Here is a 12437-nt window from a genome sequence, read left to right on the forward strand (position 1 = left end):
TTAACTGACTCAGCCACCTAGGTGCCCCTGAGAGCTAGAGTCATTTAAAGCAGCACCCAGCAAACTTTGGCTCATGGCCAAACATGGTCCACCACCTGTGTTTGCAAATAAAGTTTTGTTGGAACGCAGGCATGTCCATTCATTGATATATAATCTATGGCTACTTCTATGCTACAGAGGCAAAGTTAAGTAGCATCTACCATGTGTCCACAAACCCAGGAATATTTACTATTTGGTCTTTATGAAAAAGTTTTCTGTCCTCTGAATTCTGATGACTCATTCATTTATACGCCTGGTGTTGACGCTAGAGTCAGCTATGAGCCCACCTGGGATTGTCAGCTTGTGACAGCCACAAGAGGCCTCGTCACGTGGCCTGGGCTCCCCCACAGCGTAGTGACTGGGTTCCAAAGGCATGCATCCTGAGAGCATGTGAGAGGGTGACCTAGCAGGCTGCTGCAACCCAGCATGACCATATCTGTGAGGCATCCACTCTCTAGACTGCTGGGGGCCTCAAGGACAGAGAAGCCCTCCTGTGAGAGGGGATGCCAAGCCCTGTGGGCGTGAGTCAAGCGAACGGGGGGGGGGGGGTGATGGGAGAGGGCTCCCTTCAGTGGAAATAGCACTGCGGAGGGTGCCCACAGACGCTGGCTATCCTGCAGCATTGGAGTTGGGGTACTGAGAGCCCGCAGACGAGAGGGTAGACAAAGGTCCACCACAGGGGAACCTGAGCGCCAGGCTAAGGGGTTTGGACTTTATCATGAGGATACCAAAGAACCATTAGAAGTTTTCAGCAGGGCGGGGTGCCTGGGTGGCTCAGTCAGTTGAGCATCTGCCTTTGGCTCGGGTCGTGATCCCAGAGTTCCAGGGTCCAAGCCAATGTGGGGCTTCCTCAGCGTGGGGGAGGGGGCGTCTGTTGCTCCCCTTCTCCCCTCTGCTGCTCCCTCTGCTCCTGCCCCCAGTCTCTCAAATAAATAAAATCTTCTAAAACATTTTCAGCAGGGGACCTGCAGGGTCAGAACTGTGTTTTGGGGATCTAGCTCTGGCTGCCGTGTGGAAGTCAGATTGGAGGAGAGAAATGGGGAGACTAGAGAGCCACGGAGTGAGTGCAAGGTGCTGAGGCCTTGGCCGAGCAGGGTGGCGCTTCAGGCAGCGTGAGGAGCCAGCAGGGCTTGGGCTTAGGGCTAAGCAACAGGCAGGGGGGTTCCAGGTGGCACCCAGTCTGCGGGTCTGTACTCTGTGCTGCCTCCCGTCTGAAACTACGGGCGTGGGAGGTGGCGAGCACCGTGTGATCGTCCAAGCCAGAGAACAGAATGGGGCAACCAAGAAGGAGGTGCAATGAAGAGTAGCCAGGGAGGCCAAGAAGGAGCGGCCGGGGAGGAAGAGTAAGGGAAGAGTGGGGTGTCCCCGAAGCCAAGGCTGGGGATGTCTGTGCACCAGGAGGACTGTTGGCTTTGGCAGTGGTGACCGTGGAGAGAGTGTGGTGGCTGAGTCCTGGGGGCAGAAACATCACAGTGGGTTGAGGGGTGGTGAGTGGGGAGTGAGCAGGTGGAGAAACCCCTTTTGGAGGCCACAGTGTGACGGATAGGATGGACAGGACCATAGCAAGAGAGGTCAGGGGTGTGAACTTGAGAAAGGACTTTTCTTTTTACCAATATGGAAATTGTTTACAGATGGTTGTCGTTCATGTGAGCATTTGAGATGGCAGCGGTGGCGATGCTCGCCTGTGGGACAAGAACCCGGAAGCCTGCTCTAGGCCCCGGCCTGCATGTGGGGGTGTGACAGAGCCCAGGGGAGCAGTGTGGGGATGCCTCCCTGAGCTCTAGGCCTGAAGAGAATGGGAGTTGGGGGAAGCCGGTATAAGGGAACATGCTGCTAGAGCTCTGGGCTGGTGGCCCCGATTTTCTCCAAAAGGAAAAGAAAGTGGTTAAGGCGCCAGGGAAGGTGTGGCCTGGCTGTGGGCACTAAGCAGGCATGTCTGGGAGGGTTGCCGAGCCGCCAAGGGCCCAAGGTTGGCTGCAGGGGCTAGAGGGAAATCTCAGGGGTCTGAGAGCAAAGGAGCAATGAAGAGGGGTGCACAGATGTGGTAAAGGTGGAGTACAGATGAATGGGGGTGTCCAAAAGGGGCTGTGGGCTGGGGCCAGCCATGGGGCCAGAGGTGCAGAGCTCAAGGAACTGGGGCTGCCAATGGGGAGAGACAACCCCGTGGACATGGCAGTCCCCAGCCTGTTGAAGGAACCAGGGACCAGAAGGGACATGGGGAGGGACCAGAAGGGACATGAGGAGGGATCAGAGGCATAGCAACTTTTCTTCCTATTTTTTAGTTCAGTAAAGTGGGGTGGGTTTTTTTGTTTTTTGTTTGTTTGTTTTTGTCCTATCATTTAATCTTTATTCCGAAAAATTTTCAGACCCACAGAAAATAGAGGTGCCATCTGCGTACCTTTGTAGAGATTGACCCTGTCGTTTCTGGCCTTACTTGCCCCATTTCTCTATGTGAAGGCGCACTCCCCTTTCGCCTGATCATCTGAGTATAGCCAAAGTCAAATTTTGATACCAGAGGGGATGAGGGTTGGTTCGGATCTAGAATTTCATCGTAGAAAGAGGTCCCCAAGGCTGCCCAGGGGGTTGGGAGCGCTGTGCTCTGGGTGGGAAATGGGGCTGTGTTCCTCGGGGAGGGGGGCCTGTGGTGGGGCTCCCCGCGCCCCCTCGGTCCCTCTATGTGTCCCTGCAGCCGGAGGCAGTGGACAGCCTCTCTCCTCCTGCCCCGCTATTTTTTGTGTTTTCTTTCTCTGCAGGTTCCGGTGTCCCCAGTTGCCCGAATATCTCAAGTTAGTTTTCCGAGTTCGGGGGCTCCCCTGGCTTCTGTGTCCATTTCCTCCAACTTTTTCTCACGCCATCACCTCCTTCCTCTCTTGACTCTTCTTTCCCTTCCCCCCTCTCTCCTCCCCAGCTCCACCCTCCCCTCCCCCCACCTTCCTCCAGTCCTGTCTTCCCTCCTACTGTCCCCTGGCCCTGTCTCTCTGCCTCTGTCCCCTCCATTCCCCGTCTGACACCCTGCCAAGTGCCTCCCGTCTCCTGTCTCCCCGTCTCCCTCCTTACTTCTTCTCTCTGGGTTCTTCCATGTCGCTCTGTCACGCCTACTCCATCCACACACGCTAAGTGTAGAGACCACATGACCGAGTCTTCCACAGTGACTGGCGCCAGCGAGGGGCAGGAGGGATGTCCACAGGCTGGGCCCGTGGGGCGGGTGTGTAGCTGCCCCCAACCTGGGCTTCCAGCCCCAGCCGGGAGGAAGGAAGCCTGGTGTCCCTTTTGTGAACCTGCCAGGCGGGGCCCTGGTGCCCCCTGACTCCACGCTCACACGTGCCCCCAGCACACACACTCCCCTCTGTCCTCTCCTGCCCTCCAGCCGCTGTGTGCCCCACCATCCCTGTCGCCGCATGTGCTGCTGTCCCCATGCCACCAGTGCCAAGTGCTCCATGGTCACACGTGTTCACATGTGCGCATCACATGCATCGGGGCTGTCTCTACCGCCTGGCACCAGCCTCAAGCTGACTCCGCCTTGATGTGCTCCCCCTCCCCCAGGTATGCGAGACCACCCACCCATCCCCATCACCGACCTGGCTGACAACATCGAGCGCCTCAAAGCCAATGATGGCCTCAAGTTTTCCCAGGAGTATGAGGTAAGATGTCTTCACCCCCTGCCTTGGGCAGGGCCCAGGCCTAGCCCCATGCCTGCTCTTGCCCTGCCTCGGGCCCCAGCTAGGGGTGAGGGACTCCAGGCTGTGGCAGCTGGGGAACTCAGCTTCTCAGGTACTAGGCCTGGCCGAGGCCCTTTCAAGCACCCCAAGTCTGGATACTCGGATGCCTGCCCACATGCTAACAGAGGCAGACAAAAGTTCACCCCTATACTCACGTGGATCAGTAGGAACGGCTTCTTTATCAAGAACTTATTGCAGGCAAGACCAGACTAGGCCATTTGCACGCATCCCTTCATTGTGTCCTCCTCGCGGTACGACTTGGTACAGTTATTACCCCATCTTACAGATGAGGAAACAGGCTCAGAGAGGGGAAGCGACTTGCCCCAGTCAAACAGCCAGTGTGTATTGGAACCAAGAGTCAAACCCAGGCCTGCCTGACAGCGTGTGGCCTGTACTCACACAGCCTCACGTGCGTTCTCAGAGCCACACGGGCCACAGAGCAGGGAGTCGGGGGACTCAAGGCCCGCTGCTCAGGCTGCACAAGCCTTCCTGCTCTCAGCCCTCCATGCGCTGTCTGCACTCTGGTCTTGACTCCTACCTGCTCCCTGCTGGGGGCTCCCACATGCCAGCTCCGGGGGTCTAAGGGTTTCCAGGCCACCCAGCTGGGGAGGGCTCTGCTGGAGAAGGAGGTGATGAAGGAGAACCCTGGCTTCTGTAAGGCGCACCCCCAGAGGTGGTGTTCTGCCCCGGCTCCTCTCCTGCAGCCCCCTGCTCCCATCCAGGCCTGGCCCAGCACTCACCGTCAATCAATAATGGATAGATAGGTGATTGATGGGCTTGCGTAGCCCAACCTGTGAGTCTGCTCCCTCTAGTTGGATGTCCACTGCTGGCCGTACTTGGTACTTGGTGATTCCCCTTCCAAGGGCTGTGGGCCAGGTAGGTTCTGAGGGCTGTGGGCCAGGTTTCTGCAGAGGAAATTGAGCTTGGCAGGCAAATTGATGAATGTGTCTGCCATGAGGAAAGCATGCCGCCTCTACCTATAGAACCTCACGGGGGGCCTGCTTTGTATTAAGACCCTGCTGTGAAGGTTAACAAAGTTTGTGAATTACATTTGCTGCTTTCAGTTCTCTCGCAGGCCCGGAGGGCCTTCCATGGTCTCTACCCACACCCACCCAGTCCCACGTCCTGCATCTTCCCACGGGACCCTGCACCTCTGTCCAGGCTCATGGTGCTCCCCCTCCCACGTTCTGCCCACTCCTCTCCTCCAGAGTGAGCTTTCCCTCCTCTTCCAAGAAGCCTTCTCTGCCTGCCAGGGCCTGCTGTGGGCTTTCTTTCAACCAGGATCCCACAGCTCTGTCACCTTTAACGGTCAGTCGGTCGTCACACTATGGAGCACACACCGTGCTGAATGCTGGGGACCTGGCAACGTCAGGTCACTCTGCTGGTGGGGAGGCCAGCTCAGGCAGATAACCAACACTGAATCCGACAGTATACCATCGTATTAGATGTGACAGAACGTGCAGAGAGAGCAGGCTGCAGCACCATGGCAGGCTGAGGGGTGGGGTGTGCTGGAGGATCTCACAGAAGCAGAGCCTGCCGTCCTGTGGAGAGTAACAGGCTGGTGTCAAAGTACGGAGGGCATTGGGTTCTGTCCTTCTGTAAAAGGAGGTAGTAACATAGCCTGCTTCTTCGGAGGATGAGGTGAGGGAATAAGTGCATAGTGCTTAGAACGGTGCCACGCACACAGTGGGTCTGCATGGAGACTCTGCTATTATGACCTGGGGCCCTGAGGACCCCTGGAAGGCAATGGAGCAGGAGAATGACAATCAGATCTGTTTTATCTGAGGATTGCTCTGGCTACAGGACAGAGAGGGTCAGAGTGGTGCGAAAGCAGAGAGACAGGGAGATGGCCAAGTCCAAAATGGGGCAGCCTGGCCAAGGGAGTGGGGAAGCACCAGGACATGGTGACCAAGGGGACAGGAACATAGAGGGGTTTTTGAGGATGACTTGAGGGTTCTGGCTGGGGTTTGGAGGTAAATGGGTGAAGGTGCCCCCCAGGTGGGGTTGCCCAGGAGGTGGCTGGCCATTCAGCTTCGGAGCTCAGGGAGGCCGGGCTGCGGCTGGAGTTGTGGGCAGCTCCAGCAAGTGAGTGCAAGATTCTACAAGGAAATGAGGCCCCAGAAAGGTTGTAGAGTGCAAAGAAGGCCCAAGAATGAACCCCAGAGGAGTGCTGTGTTCTGCCTGTGGGAGGGGCAGGGGGAAGAAGAGGGAATGACCAGGGAGATAGGAGGAGAGCTGGACAGAGTGATGCAGTAGGTGCCCAGAGCCTTCAGTGGTTTTGGGTGCGGCACGGCTGGCTGCCATGGCTCCATCTTGGTCTGTACTCATGTCATTAGTTGGGGTAGGGCTGGAGGGACCTCCCCAGCAGGAGCTGATACAGCAGCCTCAACTCCACAGCTGGGGGTTGGAGCTGGTGGTGGCCCAGGCATAAAGGCAGCATGTGGACACCGCCTGGCAGGCTGGGTCTTGGGGGCAGGAGGGAGACCCCAGCTCTTACCCTGCTCTATCTGCCTCCTCCATTTTCTATAGTCCATTGATCCTGGACAGCAGTTCACGTGGGAGAATTCCAACCTGGAAGTGAACAAGCCCAAGAACCGCTACGCAAATGTCATTGCCTACGACCACTCCCGAGTCATTCTTACCTCCATCGACGGTGAGCCAAGGGCCATGCACCCTCCCATCCCTTGCTCTCCTCCTTGCTGGCGGGGGTGACATTCCATCCCAGGAACCCCAGGGGTGCTCCGAGGTGCGGTGGGCTGGGCGGGGGCTTGGGGATAATGCTCTCCTGTGTTCCTTCCTGCTCACAGGTGTCCCAGGGAGTGACTATATCAACGCCAACTACATCGACGGCTACCGCAAGCAGAATGCCTACATTGCCACGCAGGGCCCTCTGCCCGAGACCATGGGAGATTTCTGGCGGATGGTGTGGGAGCAGCGCACAGCCACTGTGGTCATGATGACACGGCTGGAGGAGAAGTCCCGGGTAGGACTGTGCGGGGGGCCTTCCCTGGGAGGTGGGGTGGGAGAGACTGTCACCAGGTGACTTCCAGGCCCTCTTTTCTGTGTCTGTCACAAGTTCCTCCAAGGGATGCTCTTGTCTTCTTGGGGTGTTCTCATGCTCCCCGGCCGCTAGGTATTCCCGGGATGTGGCCCATTCCCTAGATGCCGGCACATTCTTCGGATATTAATATGTTGTACCAGATGCTGTCATTTTCCGGGAATGTTAATATGTTTCCCAGTTGCTAGCATGTTCCCGGGATGTTCACATGTTCCCCAGATGCTGGAGTGTTCCTGGGGCATTAGCACATCTCCTAAGTTAATTAGTGGAAAGAGCTGCCGTTATCTGCTTTTGCACCGCAAAGCATCGACTGGAACGTAAAATTTACAGAGCTTAAAAATGGCGCATAAACGTTATGGGTAAATTTGGCAGAAAATGTGCCTGGTGCGATCTGGTCATGAATAAATAATTTTCAATTATGGCCCTCGTTCTCGCAGCTAGGGCAGGGATGGCAGCGTAGCATGAGAACCTGTGTGGTTTGGTGAGGGGGTGGCACTACCGGTCTGAGGGTTCAGGGCCGGGAACCTTGCAGCCAGGTAAGCTAGACCTTCAGCCTTCTTCTGCCCCAGTGCCCCCGCCTATCTGAGCATTTGAGTACCTCTGAGCACCCTTACACTTGCCTCCCTTGTTGCCCTGTAGGTGAAGTGTGATCAGTACTGGCCGGCCCGGGGCACAGAGACGTACGGCCTCATTCAGGTGACCCTGCTGGACACGGTGGAGCTAGCCACATACACCGTGCGCACCTTTGCACTCCACAAGGTACAGCACCCCCAGAGCTTGTCCCCCACCCGGGCCCTACCCCGAAGCGATCTGAGCACAGTGCACTGGGGATGGATGAGCGAGAACTTGGTGCCAGAACCTGGGGCTCAGAGGCGTGTGAGCACCTTCTGGCAACCAGTGTCATGGGCGGGATGACTGGAAACGGTGCCTCCAGCTCCTTCAGGCCACATTCCGTGGCTTCTGAGTCGGGTCAGGCGTCCCCTCCCGGAGCCTCTAGCAGACACGCTTCCCTGTCGCATCATGTCTTCTCACGCTTCTCCCCAGAGCGGCTCCAGTGAGAAGCGAGAGCTGCGTCAGTTCCAGTTCATGGCTTGGCCAGACCATGGGGTTCCCGAGTACCCCACACCCATCCTGGCCTTCCTGCGGCGGGTCAAGGCCTGCAACCCGCCGGATGCAGGGCCCATGGTGGTGCACTGCAGGTGAGCAGGGGGTGCAGCGCCAGCAAGGGGGGTTGGGAGGTGGGCTGGAGCTCTGCGCCAAGCCATGCCCATGTCATGCAGCGCGGGCGTGGGCCGCACGGGCTGTTTCATCGTCATCGAGGCCATGCTGGAGCGGATGAAGCACGAGAAGACGGTCGACGTCTATGGGCACGTGACGTGCATGCGCTCACAGCGGAACTACATGGTGCAGACAGAGGACCAGTACGTGTTCATCCACGAGGCCCTGCTGGAGGCCGCCACGTGTGGACACACAGAGGTGCCTGCCCGCAGCCTGTATGCCCATATCCAGAAGCTGGGCCAAGTGCCTCCTGGGGAGAGTGTGACCGCCATGGAACTCGAGTTCAAGGTGGGCTCGGGGGCTTGGACTGGGTCACGGGGATGATACCCCCCTGCCACCCGCCGAGAAGCCAGGCCTGACCAGCCCATCCCTCTGTCTAGTTGCTGGCCAGCTCCAAGGCCCACACATCCCGCTTCATTAGCGCCAACCTGCCCTGCAACAAGTTCAAGAACCGCCTGGTGAACATCATGCCCTACGAGCTGACCCGCGTGTGTCTGCAGCCCATCCGTGGCGTGGAGGGCTCGGACTACATCAATGCCAGCTTCTTGGACGGCTATAGGTCAGCATGCCTGTGACTGCCCAGCACACTCTACGGGGGCCTAGGCCTGCAGCTGGCTAACTGGGGGCCTGGCAGAGTAGGGCCAGCCCAGAAGATCAGAGTGGGCTTTCCCGGAGGAGGGGTAGGCCATCTGAGCGGGACTCCAAGGAACTAGGCAGTCTTGGGGAGACTCGGGCCAGTGGCACCTCCAGCATGTCCAGTCTTCTGTCCACCCCAGACAACAGAAGGCCTACATAGCCACACAGGGGCCTTTGGCAGAGAGCACCGAGGACTTCTGGCGCATGTTATGGGAGCACAACTCTACCATCATCGTCATGCTGACCAGGCTCCGGGAGATGGGCAGGGTGAGCCCACAACCCCGCCCCGGGCCCCTCCCATACCTGGGAGCGCACCCAGGGCCTCTGCACTGCTCTCTCCTTTCATACCCAGACTCCCCTCAGCAGAGCCTCAGACCCCTCCTCAGCAGCTGAGGCGTCCCAGCACACCTCTAAGTCCCGGAGCTCCCCTCCCCCATCCTTCCCTACCTGCTCATGGGGCGGGGCCTTTGTCCACAGGAGAAATGCCACCAGTACTGGCCAGCAGAGCGCTCTGCTCGCTACCAGTACTTTGTCGTTGACCCGATGGCCGAGTACAACATGCCCCAGTACATCCTGCGTGAGTTCAAGGTCACGGACGCCCGGGTGAGTGCCGAGAGGGGAGCGCATGTGCCTGCGTGAAAGTGTGTCTCTAGTGGCCTGAGTACCTGTGGGATGGGGCCCTGGCTCGGACTGCAGGAGTCTGATGTGAGGGTGCTGGTGTGGGGGCGTGAGCACCTCTCCTGGGAGCCTCGGGGGTCAGCATCTCATGGGTGTGGACGGGGGCACTGTATTGCCTATCCAGCCCAGCAGGGCTGTGGGGTGAGGCACGGGTGCTGACCCTGTTCCCCACCCGCCTCTCCCAGGACGGGCAATCGAGGACGATCCGGCAGTTCCAGTTCACAGACTGGCCTGAGCAAGGTGTGCCCAAGACGGGCGAGGGCTTCATCGACTTCATCGGGCAGGTGCACAAGACCAAGGAGCAGTTCGGGCAGGACGGGCCCATCACGGTGCACTGCAGGTAGGGCTGACCCCATGGAGGGCTGGGGCAGGGCGGGGGTTAGGGAGGCCTGTGGGCTTGGTGGGCAGGACCCCTGATCCAGTGCTGTCCCTGAGCAGTGCCGGCGTGGGCCGCACCGGCGTGTTCATCACCCTGAGTATCGTCCTGGAGCGGATGCGCTACGAGGGCGTGGTCGACATGTTCCAGACCGTGAAGACCCTGCGCACGCAGCGCCCAGCCATGGTGCAGACGGAGGTACGCGGGCCCGCTGCCTGACACAACAGGGCAGCCCTTCACCTGCACGCCTGGCTTATTGTTCCCTGCCCTGCCTGAGACACTAGGGTAGGGTGAGTAGAAAGGGCTCCCCCTCCCACAGCTCTACACTGAGCACCAGCAGTGTGCCTGATGCCCGGCTAGGGCTGGATAGCAGCCCTCATGGGGTGCTAGGTCTAGGAGCAGAGAGACATGATGGAAGTGGCGGGAGAAGTAGGTGCAGGGCAGCGGGAAAGGGGGACAGCTGAGCCTTCAGAGGCCCCTCCAGGCTCCTGGACACCCCCCACAGCAGACCTCTGTGGCTCGCACCTGCTCGGGGCCCACCAGCTGCTGCGGGAGTGCCCTTGGCCAGTGTGGTGGGAGAACCCACTCCCCCTGCCTGCGGCTGACCAACCCCCTGTCCTGGCAGGACCAGTACCAGCTGTGCTATCGTGCGGCCCTGGAGTACCTTGGCAGCTTTGACCACTATGCAACGTAACTACCGCTCCCCTCTCCTCCGCTGCCCCTGCCTGGGGCTCCGGAGGGGACCCAGCTCCTCTGAGCCATACCGACCGTCGTCTAGCCCTCCTGCACGGATGCTGTTGCTGGCAGAGCACAGCCCACTGGGCCCACAGCGTTTCAGGAACATCGCCACTTCAAACGGAGAGCCCAGAACACCCCTGGGCAAGTGGGTGGGCTGGCAGGCCAGTGCCGTGGCCCGTCTCTGTCCACCAGGCCCGCCCAGAGCCTGCTTCGAGCTCTCTGTTTCGCTGCCGCGTTTCTCATGCTTCTTCTCATGGGGTGGGGATGGGGACAAAGTCTCCTTTTTTATACATTAAGTGGGGTAGACTGAGGGATTCTAGCCTCTTCTTCTGATTTTCCTTTTGCAAATCCTTAACTGCAGAATGGGCCTCTGTGGGGGTTGGGGTTCAGTTGTTTTCTTTTTTGAGTTCACTTTGATCCTTTTTTTTGTATGACTTTTGCTGCTGAAGGACAGAACCTGCCTTCCTCTGTGTGGAGCTGGGGCCACCAGGCTGAGTGGAGGCCCAGCCGTGGGCCCGGGAGGCACCCCTGATCTAGCTGCTCTTCCAGCCCTGCAGACGAGATCCTGTTTCAGCCAAATGCGGGGAAACTCAACTCTTTTTTTTGTTTGTTTGTTTTTTGTTTTTTAGGTCTTTTGGTTTTTTTTTTTTTTTTAGTTTAGTTTTGTTTTTCCTTCAGAGCCTTATTTGAGGCCGCACAGACAGTGGTGGGCGGGGAGGAGATAGGAAACACTCATCTCCAGTTGTCTATTCCCGTGTGTGTGTGTGAACATTCACAGCCCAGAACCACAGACGTGTCTCGGGGAGCCTGGCAAGGCGTTCCTCTTCACCATCGTGTTTGCAAAGGTTAAAAAAACGCAAAGACAAAAAACAAAAAACAAAAAAAAATCCAAAAAAAAACAAAAACCACCAAGAAAAAACAGAGTCATCCCCCTGGCCTCTGCTTCCAGCCCTCAAGAGGGGAGGTGGCCCCTTGTGCCTGGGCTTCCCGGGGAAGCTGCCAGGCTGACCTCTGGGCCCACAGAGCCTCGCTTTTGTCCCCGGCATTGCGGTTTGGCGTGGTGTTGGTAAGCTGTGGATCCGGCCGTGTGGCCTTGGTGACTGACACAAGTCAGGGTGTGTATCACACCCCGCACACCTCAGGGCCAAGCAGGGGCACAGCTGGCCCTTCAGGTTCAGGTCAGTGGGCCTGGGAGCACATGTCTGTCCTCAGAGCCGGGGCCGGGTGATTTCCCTCCCTGGTTTGCAGCTGTCTTCAAAGCCCCTGAGAATCGCTCTTTTCCACTCCTTCAGGATGCCCTCACAAACCAATGTGGCAAGACTACTGGACTTCTCTCAATGGTACTATAATCAATCCTTACTCTCTCGGCTCGCTGAGGGGCAGGGAGAGGGCCTCTGGGCAGCACTATCTAGGTAGGTAAGTGGGGGCGGGGAAGGGTGCATAGCTGTTTTAGCCGAGGGACGCGGAGCAGGCGTCCCCAGATCTAGCTAGGCTCAGTCAAGATCAACAATCCAGGGTTGGTAATGTTGGATGAAACATTCATTTTTACCTTGTGGATGCTAGTGCTGTAGAGTCCACTGTTGTACACAGTCTGTTTTCTATTTGTTAAGAGAACTACAGCATCGTTGCATAATTCTTGATGGTAATAAATTTGAATAATCAGATTTCTTACAAACTGGGCCTCTGTCTCAGCTCTTTCTGGAACCAGAGAGGGGGCTCTGTCAGTTCAGTACATAGGGGTAGATTCTGGAGATTTCCTGCTCCAAGGGAGACAGTGAGGATGGTTTGAGTGTGGTATGTGGGGCTCCCAGCGTGGCTGCTGACTTTCAGAAAGGAGCATCACCAGGAACTCTGAAAGCCAGCTGCCAGCATGAGTCCAGAGCAACGTACCAGGGACCCCGGCTCCCCAGGCAAA

The 12437-nt window shown here is 57.8% G+C and overlaps 1 protein-coding gene across 7 annotated transcripts in view; it reads left to right on the plus strand.

Annotated features, from left to right (window-relative positions):
• Nucleotides 1–12197, plus strand: part of PTPRF (protein tyrosine phosphatase receptor type F) — an 86748-nt gene extending 74551 nt beyond the window's left edge. For 4 of the 7 annotated variants that reach the window (XM_045064357.1, XM_045064358.1, XM_045064362.1 and 1 more), the window contains 13 exons: nt 2793–2825; nt 3583–3680; nt 6288–6411; nt 6566–6741; nt 7456–7575; nt 7861–8015; nt 8097–8382; nt 8475–8653; nt 8871–8997; nt 9208–9333; nt 9594–9748; nt 9847–9982; nt 10410–12197. In XM_045064357.1, the coding sequence (XP_044920292.1) occupies nt 2793–2825; nt 3583–3680; nt 6288–6411; nt 6566–6741; nt 7456–7575; nt 7861–8015; nt 8097–8382; nt 8475–8653; nt 8871–8997; nt 9208–9333; nt 9594–9748; nt 9847–9982; nt 10410–10478 (1784 nt within the window). In that variant the 3' untranslated portion in view covers nt 10479–12197. The remainder of the gene's footprint in view (nt 1–2792; nt 2826–3582; nt 3681–6287; nt 6412–6565; nt 6742–7455; nt 7576–7860; nt 8016–8096; nt 8383–8474; nt 8654–8870; nt 8998–9207; nt 9334–9593; nt 9749–9846; nt 9983–10409) is intronic. The other 3 variants (XM_045064359.1, XM_045064360.1, XM_045064364.1) reach the window with 1 other exon arrangement.
• The last annotated feature ends 240 nt before the right edge of the window (nt 12198–12437 follow it).

This window comes from Mustela putorius, unplaced genomic scaffold (assembly GCF_011764305.1).
Source record: "Mustela putorius furo isolate JIRA1106 unplaced genomic scaffold, ASM1176430v1.1 tig00003853_pilon_pilon_pilon, whole genome shotgun sequence".
NCBI classification, from domain to species: Eukaryota; Metazoa; Chordata; class Mammalia; order Carnivora; family Mustelidae; genus Mustela; species Mustela putorius.